A 17539-nucleotide genomic window follows, 5' to 3' on the forward strand; every position below is an offset into this window, starting at 1 on the left:
TATAGACAGCATATAGACTGCCCCACCAGGTACAACATTATATTGGAGCACTGTTACACTACTTTAAGACAGTATCTGGGATTCGCTGGGAAGAGAGCGGAGAGTGTACATTCACGAGGTGAATGGAGGGGAGTGTTGTGCGGAATCCCGGCTGATGTTACACCCCTGAAAACAGGGGGAAAGAATCACGAGAGTGATTATGACTTGCGTCTCTCGTGCAGTCGTTTATTGCAGTGAGGAGAACACGCGAAAGCCCCCTAGTGGAGAATAGAGACACTACAAATCGATCCAAGAAAAGGCTTACTAGCCGATCAGTGATGTATAGATTGCAGTTCTCTTAAGTAACATGAAAGCCATTAATATAACATGAAAAAATAACCTCTTAACCATTTTCTTACCATATTTACATTATTTGTCCTTATATGAACTGATATGAATTAGTATTAACTGAACAGTTTTATATGCAGTAGTCCTTCAACCTGTCACACTGATGTACAGGGTGGGCCATTTATATGGATACACCGTGGGAATGGTTGGTGATATTAAAGTCCTGTTTGTGGCACATTAGTATATGTGAGGGGACAAACTCCTCAAGATGGGTGGTGACCATGGTGGCCAATTAGATGTCGGCCATCTTGGATACAACTTTTGTTTTTTTTCAATAGGAAGAGGGTCATGTGACACATCAAACTTATTGGTAATGTCACAAGAAAAACACTGGTGTGCTTGGTTTCAACATAACTTTCAATGTAACTTCAACACCAGGAGACCAAGGCGATAAATGGCCAGGACATTAAACTGAGGCTCAAGCTGAGCAGTAAGGATCACACCAATAAGGTGTTGTCTGTCCGTGTCAACGCTCAGGCCATGAGGTACAACGGCAATCCAGCGGACAACATCCTGAACAAAGTGCAGCACGTGACACTTCTGTCTGGACAAGGTCTGCAGTTCTTATCTTACAATTTTGGTCAGCATTGTAATTTATTTGAAAAGAAAAAAAATAAATGATATAGATTTCTATGATTTGAGGCTGCTACTTCAAACTCCACCCCAAGTCTCAGAAATGAAAGAAATTAGAAAGAAACAAGAAATTAAAGTTTCCTGATGATACCATGAATCTCTGGATCAGTTCTCACATTCCTGCCTCTCACTGTATGTCCTACAGATGTGGCCATACCTATCCAGATCCCCTTTGCAGATTACAGTAAATATATGGTGAACTACGACAGCATAAAGGTTTCAGCAGTGGCCAGTGACAGTGATGAATACTACCAGACTGAGACCAACATCACCCTAGAGCAACCAGTCATCTCCATGAAGGTCATTAAAATCCAAATTTTGTGTGTAATATAAGGAAGTGCGTGATTTTATTACACAGGAAGTGAAAGCAGATTCAAACTAATGTCATTACTTGGTAACAAAGTATGTGTTCATGGTATACGGTAGACTGGCTGTGTGGCATGGCCTTACAACGATAACTGCTGATTGGTTATTTGACAGTCAAAAAAGCGTCACCTGAACTCAGTTGATGAACAGGTTCTATGAGATTCTGAAAATTCTGGACTTTGTTCTATAATTTGCTGCACATTAATGCTGTACTATATCTGTGCTTCTTTTAGGTTTTGTATCCAGTCCATGTGAACCATGAAATGACATTGGAGGTGGAATTTAAAAACCCGCTCAATGAGAGGCTGAGGAACTGCTCCCTGACAGTCATTGGATGTGGCCTTTTTAAATCAGACTATATACAAAGGTCAGTACTGAGACTTAACATACAATCTAACTCATTACAATCACAGGGTATAAGGAACAATGTGATTGTCTGGAGTTAATGATAATATTTCCCATCTTCAACCAGATGCTTTTTGTGAAACAGTAATTTGCTTTTTATGTGAGAGTTACAAAAACAAATATTGATTCTAGTCAGATTTCATTTCATCATCTCAGCGGTTCAATAATACTGGTTAAAAAAAACTCTTTATTTTCCTTGTACTCTGCCAGTTCACTCATTTTCATTTGGTTTAATATTGATGTTAATGCAGTAACCTCATTATGTAAAATATCTTTAAAACAACACTTTTAAACCATAAACTATTGATGCTTGTGTAAAGATGAAACAAATTCATGGAAATTTTCTTGTAACTTTAACTTATTTAATTCAAGCCATCGTTTGTCTGCCACGTGTCTGATATGTTGCCACAGAAAAAGAATTAAAAATCTTCAAAAAGGAAATAACGAGAGAAATAATCCATTAACTACTCATTTTTGTATACGTAGCCTTTTGTTTTGATTAAAGTTGTGTTTTTTCAAAGAATTGAAGTGGCCACAAAAGACTTTCAGATTTTGATTCATGCTGCATATTTTAGTGCTCCAAACAAATCTAAATTTTCTTTTTTTTCTCCAGTCTTCAAAAGAAAAGAAACATTTCTAACTTACAGTGCTATGTTGTTGGTAGTGCCACCAAGTGTTGTTCACCAATAAATAGTTCCAGCTCACAATTCCATTTTGCATAAAGATAAAAATAAAAAGAAACAGTATGCTAATCCTAATTACTGCTTACAGACTGCTTTTGTAAAGAGTTTAGCTAAAGCTAGGCAACCGTTTTCCTTTATTCCCCCCCCCAAGCTAAGTTGGCTTAACTAGCCTAGGTTCTCATCCAAACAGGGCTTGAAGTAAAATAAAAAATAATAATGTTTTTCTATTTACAGTGACCTGGGTGAGGTAGAGCCAAAGGCCACACTGAAGCTCAAGATTACCACGACTCCCTACAGAGCTGGACTGAAGACCGTGGTTGCTGACTTCGACTGCAGCAGCTTCAGAGACATAAAGAGCTCCTGCATCGTTGACGTTAAACCATGAAGCTCTGGTTTCATTTACAGCTCCCTCTGTGTTTCTGTTTCTTTATTTAGTTTAAACTGGGATAGATTAATCTACTACACCTTGTTATAACTATCATCCACAGTAACGTTACTATCCATAGTCAAGGTTTTGTTTTTGTTTTTTCCCACTGGCTGAGATATAATCAAGTAGATTTTTTATTTCAAAGATGCAAACTGCCCAACATTTTCGGGGATATGCTTTGGGACTAACAGTTACCATAATTAATAATTAATGAGTAATGTAATCATTTTAATAAAAGAAGAGGGAGAAAACCGATTTCCTGATATTGCTTTGTAGCTTTTCTCTGTTTGTGCATTAATTATTATTGGGTTTAAATGATTGTGGGAAAATTATGAAGCTGTATTTTGTAACATGTTATAAACATTTATCTCATCTCTGTAACAAATTTGAATATAACGGTGATGAACCGAAACAACATTTTAGGCTGGAAATTTCACTCCAGATTATACAACTAAAAGCTTGAGAGGGAAATGATCCACATTAGCAGAATAAAAAAATATTATGGAAATATTCTGGTGAGCAACAATTTGATCCCAGTGCTGTTTATGGACAGTCCAGTGCTAATAACAAATTATTGTCCTTTGAATGCAAATATCATATCTGTAGTTACCATTTAAAAAAAAAAAAAAAAAAAAAAAAGCATATTTAAATTCAAAGACCTCTGTGTGTAATCAAATACTCAAAAACAATGTAATGGGATATATTAAAGGTAACAACAAATAAAAACAGTGTTTCTCTTTATTGTCTTATATACATTCCTAATTCCCAGGATACATTCATGGCCTGTTCTGGGAACATCACTTTTTCCATAGTTTAATTAAAAATTAACAAACTGTGATGACGTTTCACTCAAACGCAAGTTTTTTTTTCTTTAAGGCTAGTACAACAATTTATCTGTTGGTAACCAATTAAAATAAAATATATTTTTGTCTTTGTCATGGTTTGCAGAGTGGCAGGCAGGAGGTAGGACCCAAAAGCAGGATTCATAAACGGGGAGTAAACCAGGGGCGGAGCGTGGGGGTGGCTTACTGGGCTTAAGCCCGGGTTGTTTTGTCAGAAGCCCGGGGTCTTTTGGAGTGTAATTTTTTTCATAGTTAGATGCCTGGCTGACAACTGTATAAAACAAAAAGTACACACAATATTCGAAGCACATAGTGCACACTGTGGGAATTTGCGACTGTGCGTGAATCCCCCCTGATATTGGTATGATCCGAGCTCAGGCACTAAGCGACTGAGCGAGGGGGCGGGGCAGCTGCTGCCTGTGAGTGCGCTGTTGGGGAAACGGAGCCAGCCATACTAAGGAGAGCTTAAGTTTGAGCAGGTACCAAAAAAAATCATTCGTACTGTACAAATAATGTAAATATGACGGTGCATCACGAAAGATTGATATCAAACTGATCACTTGACCCATATTACGTTACTTGCTCTTCAAGTGAATCAACAAATGGCGAAATGAAAAACCGAACAAATGCTATTTTTTTTAGAGTCTTAGCTTACGTGTGTTTATTTCATATTTTCAGTTCTTACCCTCCCCGACTAAATCGGTTTCAGTTATGTACTTAAATATAAGAATGGACATTAGAATCAGAATCAGAATCAGAAAGGGGTTTATTGCCAAATGTTGAGCAGGTTTACAACATCAGGAAATTGCTGCGGTGCTTCAGTGCAAACAGTGTCATAAGTTGGGCTTAAATAGACATGAAAAAATAAAAGTAAGAATAAGAATTAAAAGTGCTACGTAGAAAGATATATACATGAGATATACATGAGAATAAGAATTAAGAGTGCTACGTAGAAAGATATATACATGAGTGCAGGTGGTGATCAGTGCCAAACATGGAATGATGCAGTGACACAGCGTAGGGTCATGTGTTAGTGGCGGGTACAGTCATATGATTATTGTTCATGTGTCCAACAGCAGAGGGGAAGAAACTGTTCTTATGGCGAGAGGTTCTGGTGCGAATGGACCGGAGCCTCCTGCCTGAGGGGAGCAGGTCAAACAGACTGTGTCCAGGGTGAGAAGGGTCAGCTGAGATCCGGGCTGCACGCCGCAGTGTCCTGGAGGTGTACAGGTCCTGCAGAGATGGGAGTCTGCAGCCAATCACCTTCTCAGCAGAGCGCACAACACGCTGCAGTCTCAGTTTGTCCTTGATAGTGGCTCCAGCGTACCACACGGTGATGGAGGAGGTGAGGATGGACTCGATGATTGCAGTGTAGAACTGCATCATCGTCCGTGTTGGCAGGTTGAATTTCTTCAGCTGCCTCAGGAAGTACATCCTCTGCTGGGCTTTCTTGATGATGGAGGTGATGGTGGGCTCCCACTTCAGGTCCTGGGTGATGGTGGTACCCAGGAAGCGGAATGAGTCCACAGAGGTGATGGGGGTGTCGGTCAGGATGATGGGGGGGAGTGGGGCTGTGTGCTTCCTGAAGTCCACAATAATCTCCACTGTCTTCTGGGCATTCAGCACCAGGTTGTTGTGGCTGCACCAGGACACCAGACATTCAACCTCCCTCCTGTAGGCAGACTCATCCCCGTCCGAGATGAGCCCAATGACGGTGGTCTCATCTGCAAACTTGATTAGCTTGACAGACTGGTGGGTGGAGGTGCAGCAGTTGGTGTACAGGGAGAAGAGCAGAGGAGAAAGAACACAGCCCTGAGGGGAGCCGGTGCTGATGGTCCGGGAGTCCGAGACATTCTTTCCCAGCCTCACGTGCTGCTTCCTGTCCGTCAGGAAGTCAGTGATCCACCGGCAGGTGGGATCAGGCACATTCATCTGGGAAAGCTTGCCTCGGAGATGGTCTGGAAGGATGGTGTTGAAGGCTGAGCTGAAATCCACAAACAGGATCCTGGCGTAGGTTCCTGGGGAGTCCAGATGCTGCAGGATGAAGTGTAGGGCCATGTTGATGGCGTCGTCTACAGACCTGTTGGCTCTATATGCAAACTGCAGGGGGTCCAGGAGGGGGGCCGTGAGGGTCTTGAGATGGGAGAGAACTAGGCGCTCAAATGACTTCATGACCACAGATGTCAGAGGGTTAGAGGGTTCTTTCAAAGAAAAAACTCAGGTAAATGTTATTTTATATATTATGCTTTGTATGCTGTTCAGTATATAGAGGGGGAGGAGGTGGACAACAAGTACAAGTACCTCGGGCTGTGGGTGGACAATAAACTGGACTGGTCATGCAACACAGAGCACCTGTATAAAAAAGCCCAAAGCCGACTGTACTTCCTCAGGAAGCTGAGGTCTTTTAACATCTACAGGAAGCTCCTGAGGATGTTTTACCAGTCAGTGGTTGCTGGAGTACTTTTCTATGCTGTGGTGTGCTGGGGGAGCAGCACAGCAAAGAAGGACTCATCCAGGCTGGGGAAACTGATCAGGAAGGCTAGCTCTGTGGTCGGCATGAAGCTGGACACTCTGGTGACAGTGGCAGAGAAAAGGACGCTAAAAAGAAAACAAAACAAAACTGCTGGACATTATGAACAATGCTGGGCATCTTCTGCACACGGCCATTAACAAACAGAAGAGTCTGTTCAGTGACAGGTTGGTTCTCCCCAAGACAAGAACCATCCATCCATCCATCCATCCATACATGCGTTTGCATCTTTCGTCCACACGTAAACGGCGTTTTTGGTCACTGAAAACGGAGATTTTTAAAAACTCCGGGCAGGGTGGATATTTTCTAAAACTCCGTTTTTGCATTTACGTGTGGACGAGAAAAACAGAGAAAACGCAGCGTCAAAGATTTGCGCCTTTTTTTGACGTCACAGTGTGCGCCACGTTGTTGTTTCGGTGAAATGAATTTTTACAATACTGTTAATTCTACTCTCTGCAGTGTTTAAATGCTTACATATACACACAGTTGCTGTCCCTCCACACATACGACTCGGTTCTGCTTCTATGCCCCAGCTTTGTTTACTTTTTCCCACCGAGGCTTCTAGACTTCTGATTGGCCAACATTTCTACACGGTTAGGAATATAGCGCCACCTGTTGCTTTGGCATGTTCCTAGCAGCGTTTTCCTTCATTTCTGCCTTTACGTGTGGACGGGATTATTTTTTAAAAAGAAAAATCTCCGTTTTCAAAAATACCCGTGTACGGTATTTTCTCGCATAAAAGAAAAATCAGCAATGTTCAACATGCGGACACCACGGCGCCAGCTGCTCAGGCCCAAGGCTGGAGCCGAACAACAACTCCCTGATAACGACTGTGTGATGACTATTCTTCCCATCCCATGCAAGTCCACCTGGGTAGGCTGGCAGACTGTTTACTTAGCCTGATAGAGCGAAGGACACTGTCTCAGCTGAACTCTGGACACGCACACACATACACTTACACTGATAAGCACGCACTCATCCCCCTCCCTTTCCAAACGCCTTCGATGCTTGTTTCCTGTGGAAGACGGCGGGTCTGTGTGCGGCGCTGGAATGGTTGCGCTGTGCAGGACGACTGCTGTGTTTCCTTCGGATTACTCCTCACCCCCTACCCAACCCCTGTGGCTTGTCACGTGCTCCAATGTTGTGATGTGGACATTTATGTGCTCTCTGTGCAGAGGAGTTTTTGTTTCCTGTTCTCATGCTGTCCTCCCATAGGTGCCCAGCGTGAGGAGAGGTCTCTTTTCTTCCTCTTGTACTTTTCCCATTGTTGTGTACTTTCAGTGTTTTTTCTGTAACGCTGCCGATCTCCGACTGTATTCCCATGTGTGTGTGTGTGTGTACGTCGGGGGGGGGGCCTCCTATTCCTCTGCGGGGCAACCTGCATATGGCCAATAAAACATTCATTCACATTAAAAATTGAATTGCTAGTATCTCATAAAACTCTCCTTATTGTTTAGCTAACAACCTGTGGCGTTGCCTGAATGAAAGTGTCAGGTAGACAGACACAAAATGTGACAGCAGACGCAAATATTGAGGTCCAACGGTACATGATGGAGCCAAATATTGGAAGGCTGGAGGACCCCCTTAAATATTGGGAGAGACAAAAATATGTCTACCCTCACTTATACAAGTTAGCACTGACATACCTGTGTACCCTGCCTCATCTGTGCCCTGTGAGCGAGTGTTTTCAAAAGCAGGGGAAATATTGTCCAAAAAAGAAATCGCCTACGACCTGCCACAGTGGAGAAACTGTTGTTTTTAAATAAAAACCAATTCTTATACAGTCACATAAAGTAAACACAGAAGTGTATGTGTATGGAGGAAATTATCTGTTGTTATACTTGCTTCTGCTTCTGATACAGCTCACACTACCCTGTATCCCTGAGCTGTGCAATCATCATCTACAAACTTCACTTGGTTCTTTTCAGGAACACAGTCTGCAGGTTTCCCAGCATAAACCTGCATGTTCCAATCATAACTGTTCCAAATTATATGATAGTCGTGATTTACCGGGTGTGAGTGTTTGCTGCTGAGAGTGTGGGAGAAGGGCACAGAGTGGAGGTGGTGCACCTCAACCATATGCTTTTGATAGCCATTAAATCTGAACATTATTTATTGAGATGGAGAAATTTATTTATTTATTTGACCCATCATGGCAGAACAGAATCTGAGTGGTGACAGGATTTAGGACAGGAGATGGGGAGGAGGTGGTCCATCACTGTTACTCAAATTTGTATAAGAGATGAGCTATATATTTAGAACTTGTCATAAAATACAGCTTCATAATTTTCCCACAATCATTTAAACCCAATAATAATTAATGCACAAACAGAGAAAAGCTACAAAGCAATATCAGGAAATCGGTTTTCTCCCTCTTCTTTTATTAAAATGATTACATTACTCATTAATTATTAATTATGGTAACTGTTAGTCCCAAAGCATATCCCCGAAAATGTTGGGCAGTTTGCATCTTTGAAATAAAAAATCTACTTGATTATATCTCAGCCAGTGGGAAAAAAAACAAACAAAACCTTGACTATGGATAGTAACGTTACTGTGGATGATAGTTATAACAAGGTGTAGTAGATTAATCTATCCCAGTTTAAACTAAATAAAGAAACAGAAACACAGAGGGAGCTGTAAATGAAACCAGAGCTTCATGGTTTAACGTCAACGATGCAGGAGCTCTTTATGTCTCTGAAGCTGCTGCAGTCGAAGTCAGCAACCACGGTCTTCAGTCCAGCTCTGTAGGGAGTCGTGGTAATCTTGAGCTTCAGTGTGGCCTTTGGCTCTACCTCACCCAGGTCACTGTAAATAGAAAAACATTATTATTTTTTATTTTACTTCAAGCCCTGTTTGGATGAGAACCTAGGCTAGTTAAGCCAACTTAGCTTGGGGGGGGGAATAAAGGAAAACGGTTGCCTAGCTTTAGCTAAACTCTTTACAAAAGCAGTCTGTAAGCAGTAATTAGGATTAGCATACTGTTTCTTTTTATTTTTATCTTTATGCAAAATGGAATTGTGAGCTGGAACTATTTATTGGTGAACAACACTTGGTGGCACTACCAACAACATAGCACTGTAAGTTAGAAATGTTTCTTTTCTTTTGAAGACTGGAGAAAAAAAAGAAAATTTAGATTTGTTTGGAGCACTAAAATATGCAGCATGAATCAAAATCTGAAAGTCTTTTGTGGCCACTTCAATTCTTTGAAAAAACACAACTTTAATCAAAACAAAAGGCTACGTATACAAAAATGAGTAGTTAATGGATTATTTCTCTCGTTATTTCCTTTTTGAAGATTTTTAATTCTTTTTCTGTGGCAACATATCAGACACGTGGCAGACAAACGATGGCTTGAATTAAATAAGTTAAAGTTACAAGAAAATTTCCATGAATTTGTTTCATCTTTACACAAGCATCAATAGTTTATGGTTTAAAAGTGTTGTTTTAAAGATATTTTACATAATGAGGTTACTGCATTAACATCAATATTAAACCAAATGAAAATGAGTGAACTGGCAGAGTACAAGGAAAATAAAGAGTTTTTTTTAACCAGTATTATTGAACCGCTGAGATGATGAAATGAAATCTGACTAGAATCAATATTTGTTTTTGTAACTCTCACATAAAAAGCAAATTACTGTTTCACAAAAAGCATCTGGTTGAAGATGGGAAATATTATCATTAACTCCAGACAATCACATTGTTCCTTATACCCTGTGATTGTAATGAGTTAGATTGTATGTTAAGTCTCAGTACTGACCTTTGTATATAGTCTGATTTAAAAAGGCCACATCCAATGACTGTCAGGGAGCAGTTCCTCAGCCTCTCATTGAGCGGGTTTTTAAATTCCACCTCCAATGTCATTTCATGGTTCACATGGACTGGATACAAAACCTAAAAGAAGCACAGATATAGTACAGCATTAATGTGCAGCAAATTATAGAACAAAGTCCAGAATTTTCAGAATCTCATAGAACCTGTTCATCAACTGAGTTCAGGTGACGCTTTTTTGACTGTCAAATAACCAATCAGCAGTTATCGTTGTAAGGCCATGCCACACAGCCAGTCTACCGTATACCATGAACACATACTTTGTTACCAAGTAATGACATTAGTTTGAATCTGCTTTCACTTCCTGTGTAATAAAATCACGCACTTCCTTATATTACACACAAAATTTGGATTTTAATGACCTTCATGGAGATGACTGGTTGCTCTAGGGTGATGTTGGTCTCAGTCTGGTAGTATTCATCACTGTCACTGGCCACTGCTGAAACCTTTATGCTGTCGTAGTTCACCATATATTTACTGTAATCTGCAAAGGGGATCTGGATAGGTATGGCCACATCTGTAGGACATACAGTGAGAGGCAGGAATGTGAGAACTGATCCAGAGATTCATGGTATCATCAGGAAACTTTAATTTCTTGTTTCTTTCTAATTTCTTTCATTTCTGAGACTTGGGGTGGAGTTTGAAGTAGCAGCCTCAAATCATAGAAATCTATATCATTTATTTTTTTTCTTTTCAAATAAATTACAATGCTGACCAAAATTGTAAGATAAGAACTGCAGACCTTGTCCAGACAGAAGTGTCACGTGCTGCACTTTGTTCAGGATGTTGTCCGCTGGATTGCCGTTGTACCTCATGGCCTGAGCGTTGACACGGACAGACAACACCTTATTGGTGTGATCCTTACTGCTCAGCTTGAGCCTCAGTTTAATGTCCTGGCCATTTATCGCCTTGGTCTCCTGGTGTTGAAGTTACATTGAAAGTTATGTTGAAACCAAGCACACCAGTGTTTTTCTTGTGACATTACCAATAAGTTTGATGTGTCACATGACCCTCTTCCTATTGAAAAAAAACAAAAGTTGTATCCAAGATGGCCGACATCTAATTGGCCACCATGGTCACCACCCATCTTGAGGAGTTTGTCCCCTCACATATACTAATGTGCCACAAACAGGACTTTAATATCACCAACCATTCCCACGGTGTATCCATATAAATGGCCCACCCTGTACATCAGTGTGACAGGTTGAAGGACTACTGCATATAAAACTGTTCAGTTAATACTAATTCATATCAGTTCATATAAGGACAAATAATGTAAATATGGTAAGAAAATGGTTAAGAGGTTATTTTTTCATGTTATATTAATGGCTTTCATGTTACTTAAGAGAACTGCAATCTATACATCACTGATCGGCTAGTAAGCCTTTTCTTGGATCGATTTGTAGTGTCTCTATTCTCCACTAGGGGGCTTTCGCGTGTTCTCCTCACTGCAATAAACGACTGCACGAGAGACGCAAGTCATAATCACTCTCGTGATTCTTTCCCCCTGTTTTCAGGGGTGTAACATCAGCCGGGATTCCGCACAACACTCCCCTCCATTCACCTCGTGAATGTACACTCTCCGCTCTCTTCCCAGCGAATCCCAGATACTGTCTTAAAGTAGTGTAACAGTGCTCCAATATAATGTTGTACCTGGTGGGGCAGTCTATATGCTGTCTATATTTAGAAAGTTCATGGTTTAGATTTGCTCTGTTAGAATCCCCAAGGACAATTGTGAAGGAATCCAGGAATTTTCTTTCAAGGGTGGTAATCTGGTCAGCCAGTGCGTTGTTTGCATTGGCCTGAGGAGGGATGCAAACTCCAACCAGCATGAAGGAACAAAACTCCTGCAGTGAATAAAATGGTTTGCAGTTGATGAAAAAAGTTTCCAGGTTTGAGCAGCAGTATTTCTGTAACACTGCGACATCAGTACACCAACCTTCGTTGATGTAGAAGCAGACTCCACCACCCTTTGTTTTCCCTGAGAGCTCCGCTTCACGGTCCACCCGATGAAGTTGTAAGCCCGGCAGATTTCGCTCTGTCCCCCAGGCAGCCTTGGGATATTCTGATCACTGCCTGGTCCATCTTATTGCAGTTTAAAGGCAACAACTCAAACATGCCAAGCCTGTATTAAAAACTGTGAAGAAGTGGACTAACGCAGCAAAGCAGGAACTGTAGGACTGTTTTGACTGCACTGATTGGACTGTTTTCGAAGCTGCATCTCAGCATCTGGATGAGCTGACGGACACTGTCTGACACTGAAAGGCTGCACCATTTCCAGGGTCAGCAGGAAGGGCTGGCCACGCCTAACAATCAGCTGCTTTCTTGTAATTTCAATGGTGCGATGAGCAGTGTTGTTAGTCACGCAGTGAAAATTCACCTTGTTAATTCCTGCAACAAAAAACACAACATGAGTACAAATGTAATTATCTTAGAGAGCCACAAAAGCAACTATAAGTATGACATGAAAAGCCTTTGTTAACTGGCAAGCTTGAAGTTTTACAGGAAGTTATAATTCAGAAATGGTAGTGATGACATTTGAGTCACAGGTTTCTTATCTTACTGTTTTTAACTCTTCTAGGATTCAAAAATATTCAAATTATCTCAAAAATATCTCAGTTTTGATCATAAATTCCTCTGCAATGACCTCTTTTTAAGTTGTTATTTACTTCCTGTTAGTGCCCCTTTCACATATTGTGGGCTTTTGAAAACTGTGAAAAAATATAAAATAGTTAATAATTTTCAACTATTTTCAAACATCTGTGAGAACAAGATGATTTTTTTTTTTTTTTTTTAGAGAATCAACAATTAGCAATCAATATTCATAAATTACTAAATTCCACTTTTAAATCAACCCCGGTGAACTTTCATTTCTCCCGTCACCACCAACTGGTCGGAGCACATAGCTGCCCCTCCCTGATCCTGGTGCTACTGGTGGTTTGACCTTAAGATGACAGTTGTTATGATTTGGCAATATAGAAATAAATACAAACAGAACTGAATTAAATTTAATAAAATTCAGTTGAACTGAATTTTATTAAATTTTAATTCATTTCATTGACAGTTGGACAGTAATTAAAATTGAAGTTTATCTGTTTAAGTAGAAGTAGCTGAGCTGGTTTGGTGATATGGTTGTTTGTCATCTGGTATTCATTCTTAGAGTATCAAACTCATCTGGATTCATTTCTGACTATATATTTTAACTATCAGGAAAAATCTCTGAAAAAGTGAAAATGTACCACACACCACGCCTATGGCTTTAAGCCTGATGCCCTCCAGATAAACACCTGCTGATGAAAGCCAATTGATGGGGCGATCGTGGCTCAAGAGTTGGGCGTTCGTCTTGTAATCGGAAGGTTGTCGGTTCGAGCCCCGGCTCCGACAGTCTCGGTCGTTGTGTCCTTGGGCAAGACACTTCACTCGTTGCCTACTGGTGGTGGTCAGAGTAGGCACCACCAGCGCCACCAGAGGGCCCGGTGGCACCAGTGTCCGGCAGCCTTGCCTCTGATAGTGCTGTGGCTACACTGTAGCTTGCCATCACCAGTGTGTGAATGATTGTGTATAGTGTAAAGCGCTTTGGGGTCCTTAGGACCAAGTAAAGCGCTATACAAATACAGACCATTTTACAAGCACAAAAGGCTTTAATCATTTTTTATTTTTTATCAATTTATATATTTTTTTCTCTTGGTGGACTAATAATACAGTAGTACTGTGTAAAAGCATTGAGCTACCTGTAGTTTCTTTATGTTTAGCTAGGAAAAAGGGAAATATGTGCATTGAATTGTGTGAAAACGTACAAATCGATGAAATAGATGATATAAGGCATCAAAAGGGAAGCAGGGATTTGAGCACCTTCCCCTGCCTGTACCCATCAACAGTAACATTTACATTTTACTAAATAAAAGGATCTGGCTTGCATCAGTCACATGATGACCATAAACCAATGCTCACCCTTGATGGCAGAGGGCGCTGGTTACGAGCCGGGAACGAGCTCGCAAAGAGTATGCACATTTTTTGTGTACACGTTGTTAAGTTTTCTTGTGGCAACTGACGAATTGAAACAAATGAGCACACTGTGTGTGCAACAGTGCAACAAAACATTAGCCGTACTTTTATTAACTGCACAAGTAGTGGTGGTCATTAGCCGCTAGCTAACTGGATGAGGGTGTCATGGCTCTGTAGCTCTGTCCATCAAAGTGACACCAAAATGTCACTGTATGCACACGTGTGTATGTGTGCATGTTTTATGTGTATAGATTTTTTTTGCTACATTGTTACCCTACCATGACCACCCATTTGTTTTTCCCTAGTAATATTCCAGTTTCAGTTCATTTCCCACAGTTTTTTAAATCTGTTGCCTTATGGTTCCAAGCACTGTCACCAATCTTTGCATTTTATTATTATCTCATAACACTTGTTTAATCAGCTACCATTTCTCCTGTGCACTTTTTAATGTCTACAGTCTCAGATCAGCACAGCCCTGCCCTCCAGCACTATCAGCAGCAGGAGCAGCAGCAACATTGTACCCATCAGGTAACACATATGCTACGTTTGCTTTGCATTGTCCCCACCTAATGACAGCGATATAGCATAATGTAATTCCATATTAGATTCTTGATGAATGTGGGTCTTTCATATTCAGCCTGGTTCTCTGTGCCACTTTTTAACTTTGAACACCCGCCCCTTTAAACGTCTGTGCACAGCACTGGTGTGTTAGGAAAAATTGGGCCTCATTTACTAACATTTGTGTGGGAACGTTCTTACCCTGTGCAAAAAATAAAAATATGCCACCATATAAAAATACTGTCAGATTTATGAAATGTGTACAAACCTATTTTGCTCTCAGCACCGTGCGTAGGTCAGTAAATTTGAATTGTTTGGAACCAACAGCCTTGTTGAATCTGTATACTGCCCCACAGCAATTTCTCTGTATAGCAACACGTTTATTTCCAGGTGAAGCAAAGAAAGGGGTGAAATGAGAGACAAGATAAGACAAGAGATCATGGAATATGTTTCAGTTGACAAATGCTTCATGGTCACAGCTGCAGTGATGCAGATGTCGCACCGGTCTGTTGTGGTGAAGACAGAGCTCAGTGTAAAGCTGTTGATTTACTGGTCGATACGTCCCCTGTGCTTTCCCTAAGTGATAGCATTTTGTTTCCCTTTATATCCCTTTTTTTTGTAATTACAGGATCTGACCTACTTACTACTTTCTGTTAAAAGGGAGTTCTTCTTCCTACTGTCAACTAGTGCTTGCTCATAGGGGGTTGTCTGCTTATTGGGGTGTTTTTCCTCTCAGTGTTTTTTTAGGCTTTTTACCTTTCAATATAAAGTGTGCAAAGAATAAAGTGCCTTGAGATGAGTATCAATGTGATTTGGCAATATGGAAATAAAATTTAATAAAATTCAATTCAATTGATTTGTATAAACTCATCACACTGACAGTTTGATAATAACTGAAAATAAAGTTTATTTGTTTAAGTCGAACTAGTTGGTGTACGGCTGGTTTGGTGATATGGTTGTTTGTCGTCTGGTATTCATTCACAGAATATCAAACTCATCTGGATTCATGTCTGACTGCAAACTTTAACTGTCGGGAAAACTCTCTGAAAAAGTGAAAATGATGATGAAAGCCAAGCACAAAAGGCTTCAATTTAATTTTTCTTATCAATGTATCTTTTTTCTCTTGGTGGACTAATAACAGTAGTACTGTGTGAAAGCATTGAGCTACCTGTGATTTCTTTATGTTTAGCTAGGAAGAAGGGAAATATGTGCATTGAAGTGTACGGTAATGTGATTGGAATAATTGGGCCTTATTTACAAGCATTTGTGTGGAAATATTTTTACCCTGTGCAAATAAATAAAATATATAAATCAAACTGAATGTAATGAAATAGAACTGAAAAATATCTGAAAAAAGTGCAAAGTTACTCGACACCACACATTGATGTCCTGAAGATAAACAAGTGTTAATAAACATATCAGCAATGGATTTATTATCTGTTGCTGGACTATTATTACAGTACAGTGTGAAAGTCTCTACCCACCTCTTGTTTTGTTTTTTTAATATTTTACTGGGAAAATGGTAAATAAATGTAGCAATTTATTAAATTGTGTACAAGCACATGGAAATATAGGATATAAGGCAAAAACAGAGTTTGTACAACTCTAAGTTGTAGCTGGTGTGACCAACTTTATTCTTCAAAACTGCCTGCTCTCTTCAGTCATTCAAACATCTTTTTTGAATGTCGGCTGCCTTCTATTCTGTTCCTTGTCAACACACTACATTGGTAGTGTGTTAGGGATCATCGTCATTCTAAAAAAGGAACTTTTCCAGAAATTTACAGACAGATATTGCATGGTGGATCAAAATCTGATTGAGCATAACTCATAATTCCATCAATTTTAGCAAGATCTCCAACATCACTGGCTAAAGTGCAGCCCTGAATCAGGTCAGAGCGTTCACCATGTTTTACAGATGGCTGTAGAGACTCACTGTTGTACGGCTCTCATGAGGTCCTTTATATATATTGTCAAAAATTTGAACCAGAATTTTCAAATTTTTAATTTCTTTTAATTTTTTTTTTTTGTAATTTCAGACAAATGATTCTTGTTCAACCTTTTTCTAGTTGTCAGGTCATTTATATATATTTATAATTAAAAAAATAAAATGTATGGGGCGATCGTGGCTCAAGAGTTGGGCGTTCGCCTTGTAATCGGAAGGTTGCCGGTTCGAGCCCCGGCTTGGACAGTCTCGGTCGTTGTGTCCTTGGGCAAGACACTTCACCCGTTGCCTACTGGTGGTGGTCAGAGGGCCCGGTAGCGCCAGTGTCCGGCAGCCTCGCCTCTGTCAGTGCGCCCCAGGGTGGCTGTGGCTACAATGTAGCTTGCCATCACCAGTGTGTGAATGGGTGGATGACTGGATATGTAAAGCGCTTTGGGGTCCTTAGGGACTAGTAAAGCGCTATATAAATACAGGCCATTTACCATTTATAATTTATACTCACTGTTTGCCATCATGCCAGTTACTGGAGGGATCACAACGATCGCAGGTTTGGAAAGCAACAGCTCAGCTCTGAAAACAGAGTAGCAAACACTATAGGTTCCTGCCTTTTAAAGAGCCTGGCATACTTAAAGAGATACAATTCCTGCTGAAACAGGTTTTTGGGACATTTCTTTGAAAGGCAGATCATTTAAAACTGCCAACCAAGTGAGACTGATTAGAATTAGATAACATTTTTTAGATACCAGCTCAGAAAAGGGAAAGGGACTGCTTTAGTCTCCAACAGTTGGCATTATGTAGCTGATTATATCACATGAATTCTTTTTGCTGCAGATGCCATCAAACTCATAGATGAGTAAAGAGCACAACTAGCATTCACTGTGCAAATGAGCCAGTCGGACAGGTCCAGAGACCAGTAACCCTCTGGCA

General features: G+C 40.4%; 2 protein-coding genes across 3 annotated transcripts in view; one reads left to right on the forward strand and one right to left on the reverse strand.

The window, feature by feature from the left end:
• Positions 1 to 3627, forward strand: part of LOC146579249 (protein-glutamine gamma-glutamyltransferase 2-like) — a 35723-nt gene extending 32096 nt beyond the window's left edge. The window contains exons 15-18 of the mRNA XM_085262732.1: positions 766 to 940; positions 1166 to 1320; positions 1620 to 1753; positions 2709 to 3627. Coding sequence (XP_085118858.1) covers positions 766 to 940; positions 1166 to 1320; positions 1620 to 1753; positions 2709 to 2859 — 615 coding nt within the window. The 3' untranslated portion in view covers positions 2860 to 3627. The remainder of the gene's footprint in view (positions 1 to 765; positions 941 to 1165; positions 1321 to 1619; positions 1754 to 2708) is intronic.
• Positions 3628 to 8381: 4754 nt separating this feature from the next.
• On the reverse strand, positions 8382 to 12335 carry LOC146579251 (protein-glutamine gamma-glutamyltransferase E-like). 2 transcript variants are annotated; one of them, XM_085269500.1, is made up of 5 exons: positions 11761 to 12335; positions 10850 to 11024; positions 10470 to 10624; positions 10037 to 10170; positions 8382 to 9081 (listed from the first exon to the last, which is right to left on the reverse strand). In XM_085269500.1, the coding sequence occupies exons 2-5, from the start codon at positions 10920 to 10922 to the stop codon at positions 8931 to 8933; spliced, it is 513 nt and encodes a 170-aa protein (XP_085125626.1). In that variant the 5' UTR covers positions 10923 to 11024; positions 11761 to 12335; the 3' UTR covers positions 8382 to 8930. The 2 variants fall into 2 exon arrangements, with proteins under 2 accessions (XP_085125626.1, XP_085125625.1); XM_085269499.1 differs by having other exon boundaries at positions 10850 to 12335.
• Positions 12336 to 17539: the final 5204 nt, after the last annotated feature.

Source organism: Mchenga conophoros, linkage group LG3, assembly GCF_057382185.1.
Source record: "Mchenga conophoros isolate Kocher_MC1m ecotype Shallow Benthic linkage group LG3, M_conophoros_male_GT1.1, whole genome shotgun sequence".
In the NCBI taxonomy this organism is placed as follows: domain Eukaryota; kingdom Metazoa; phylum Chordata; class Actinopteri; order Cichliformes; family Cichlidae; genus Mchenga; species Mchenga conophoros.

Bases quoted from the DNA above. Each gene is read 5' to 3' on its own strand.
- LOC146579251 (XM_085269500.1), bottom strand. From the start codon at position 10,922: ATGAGGTACAACGGCAATCCAGCGGACAACATCCTGAACAAAGTGCAG. The intron at 10,625-10,849 runs GTCTGCAGTTCT...TATGTCCTACAG, and splicing joins GACACTTCTGTCTGGACAAG to ATGTGGCCATACCTATCCAG. The intron at 9,082-10,036 runs GTCAGTACTGAG...TTCTATTTACAG, and splicing joins AAATCAGACTATATACAAAG to TGACCTGGGTGAGGTAGAGC.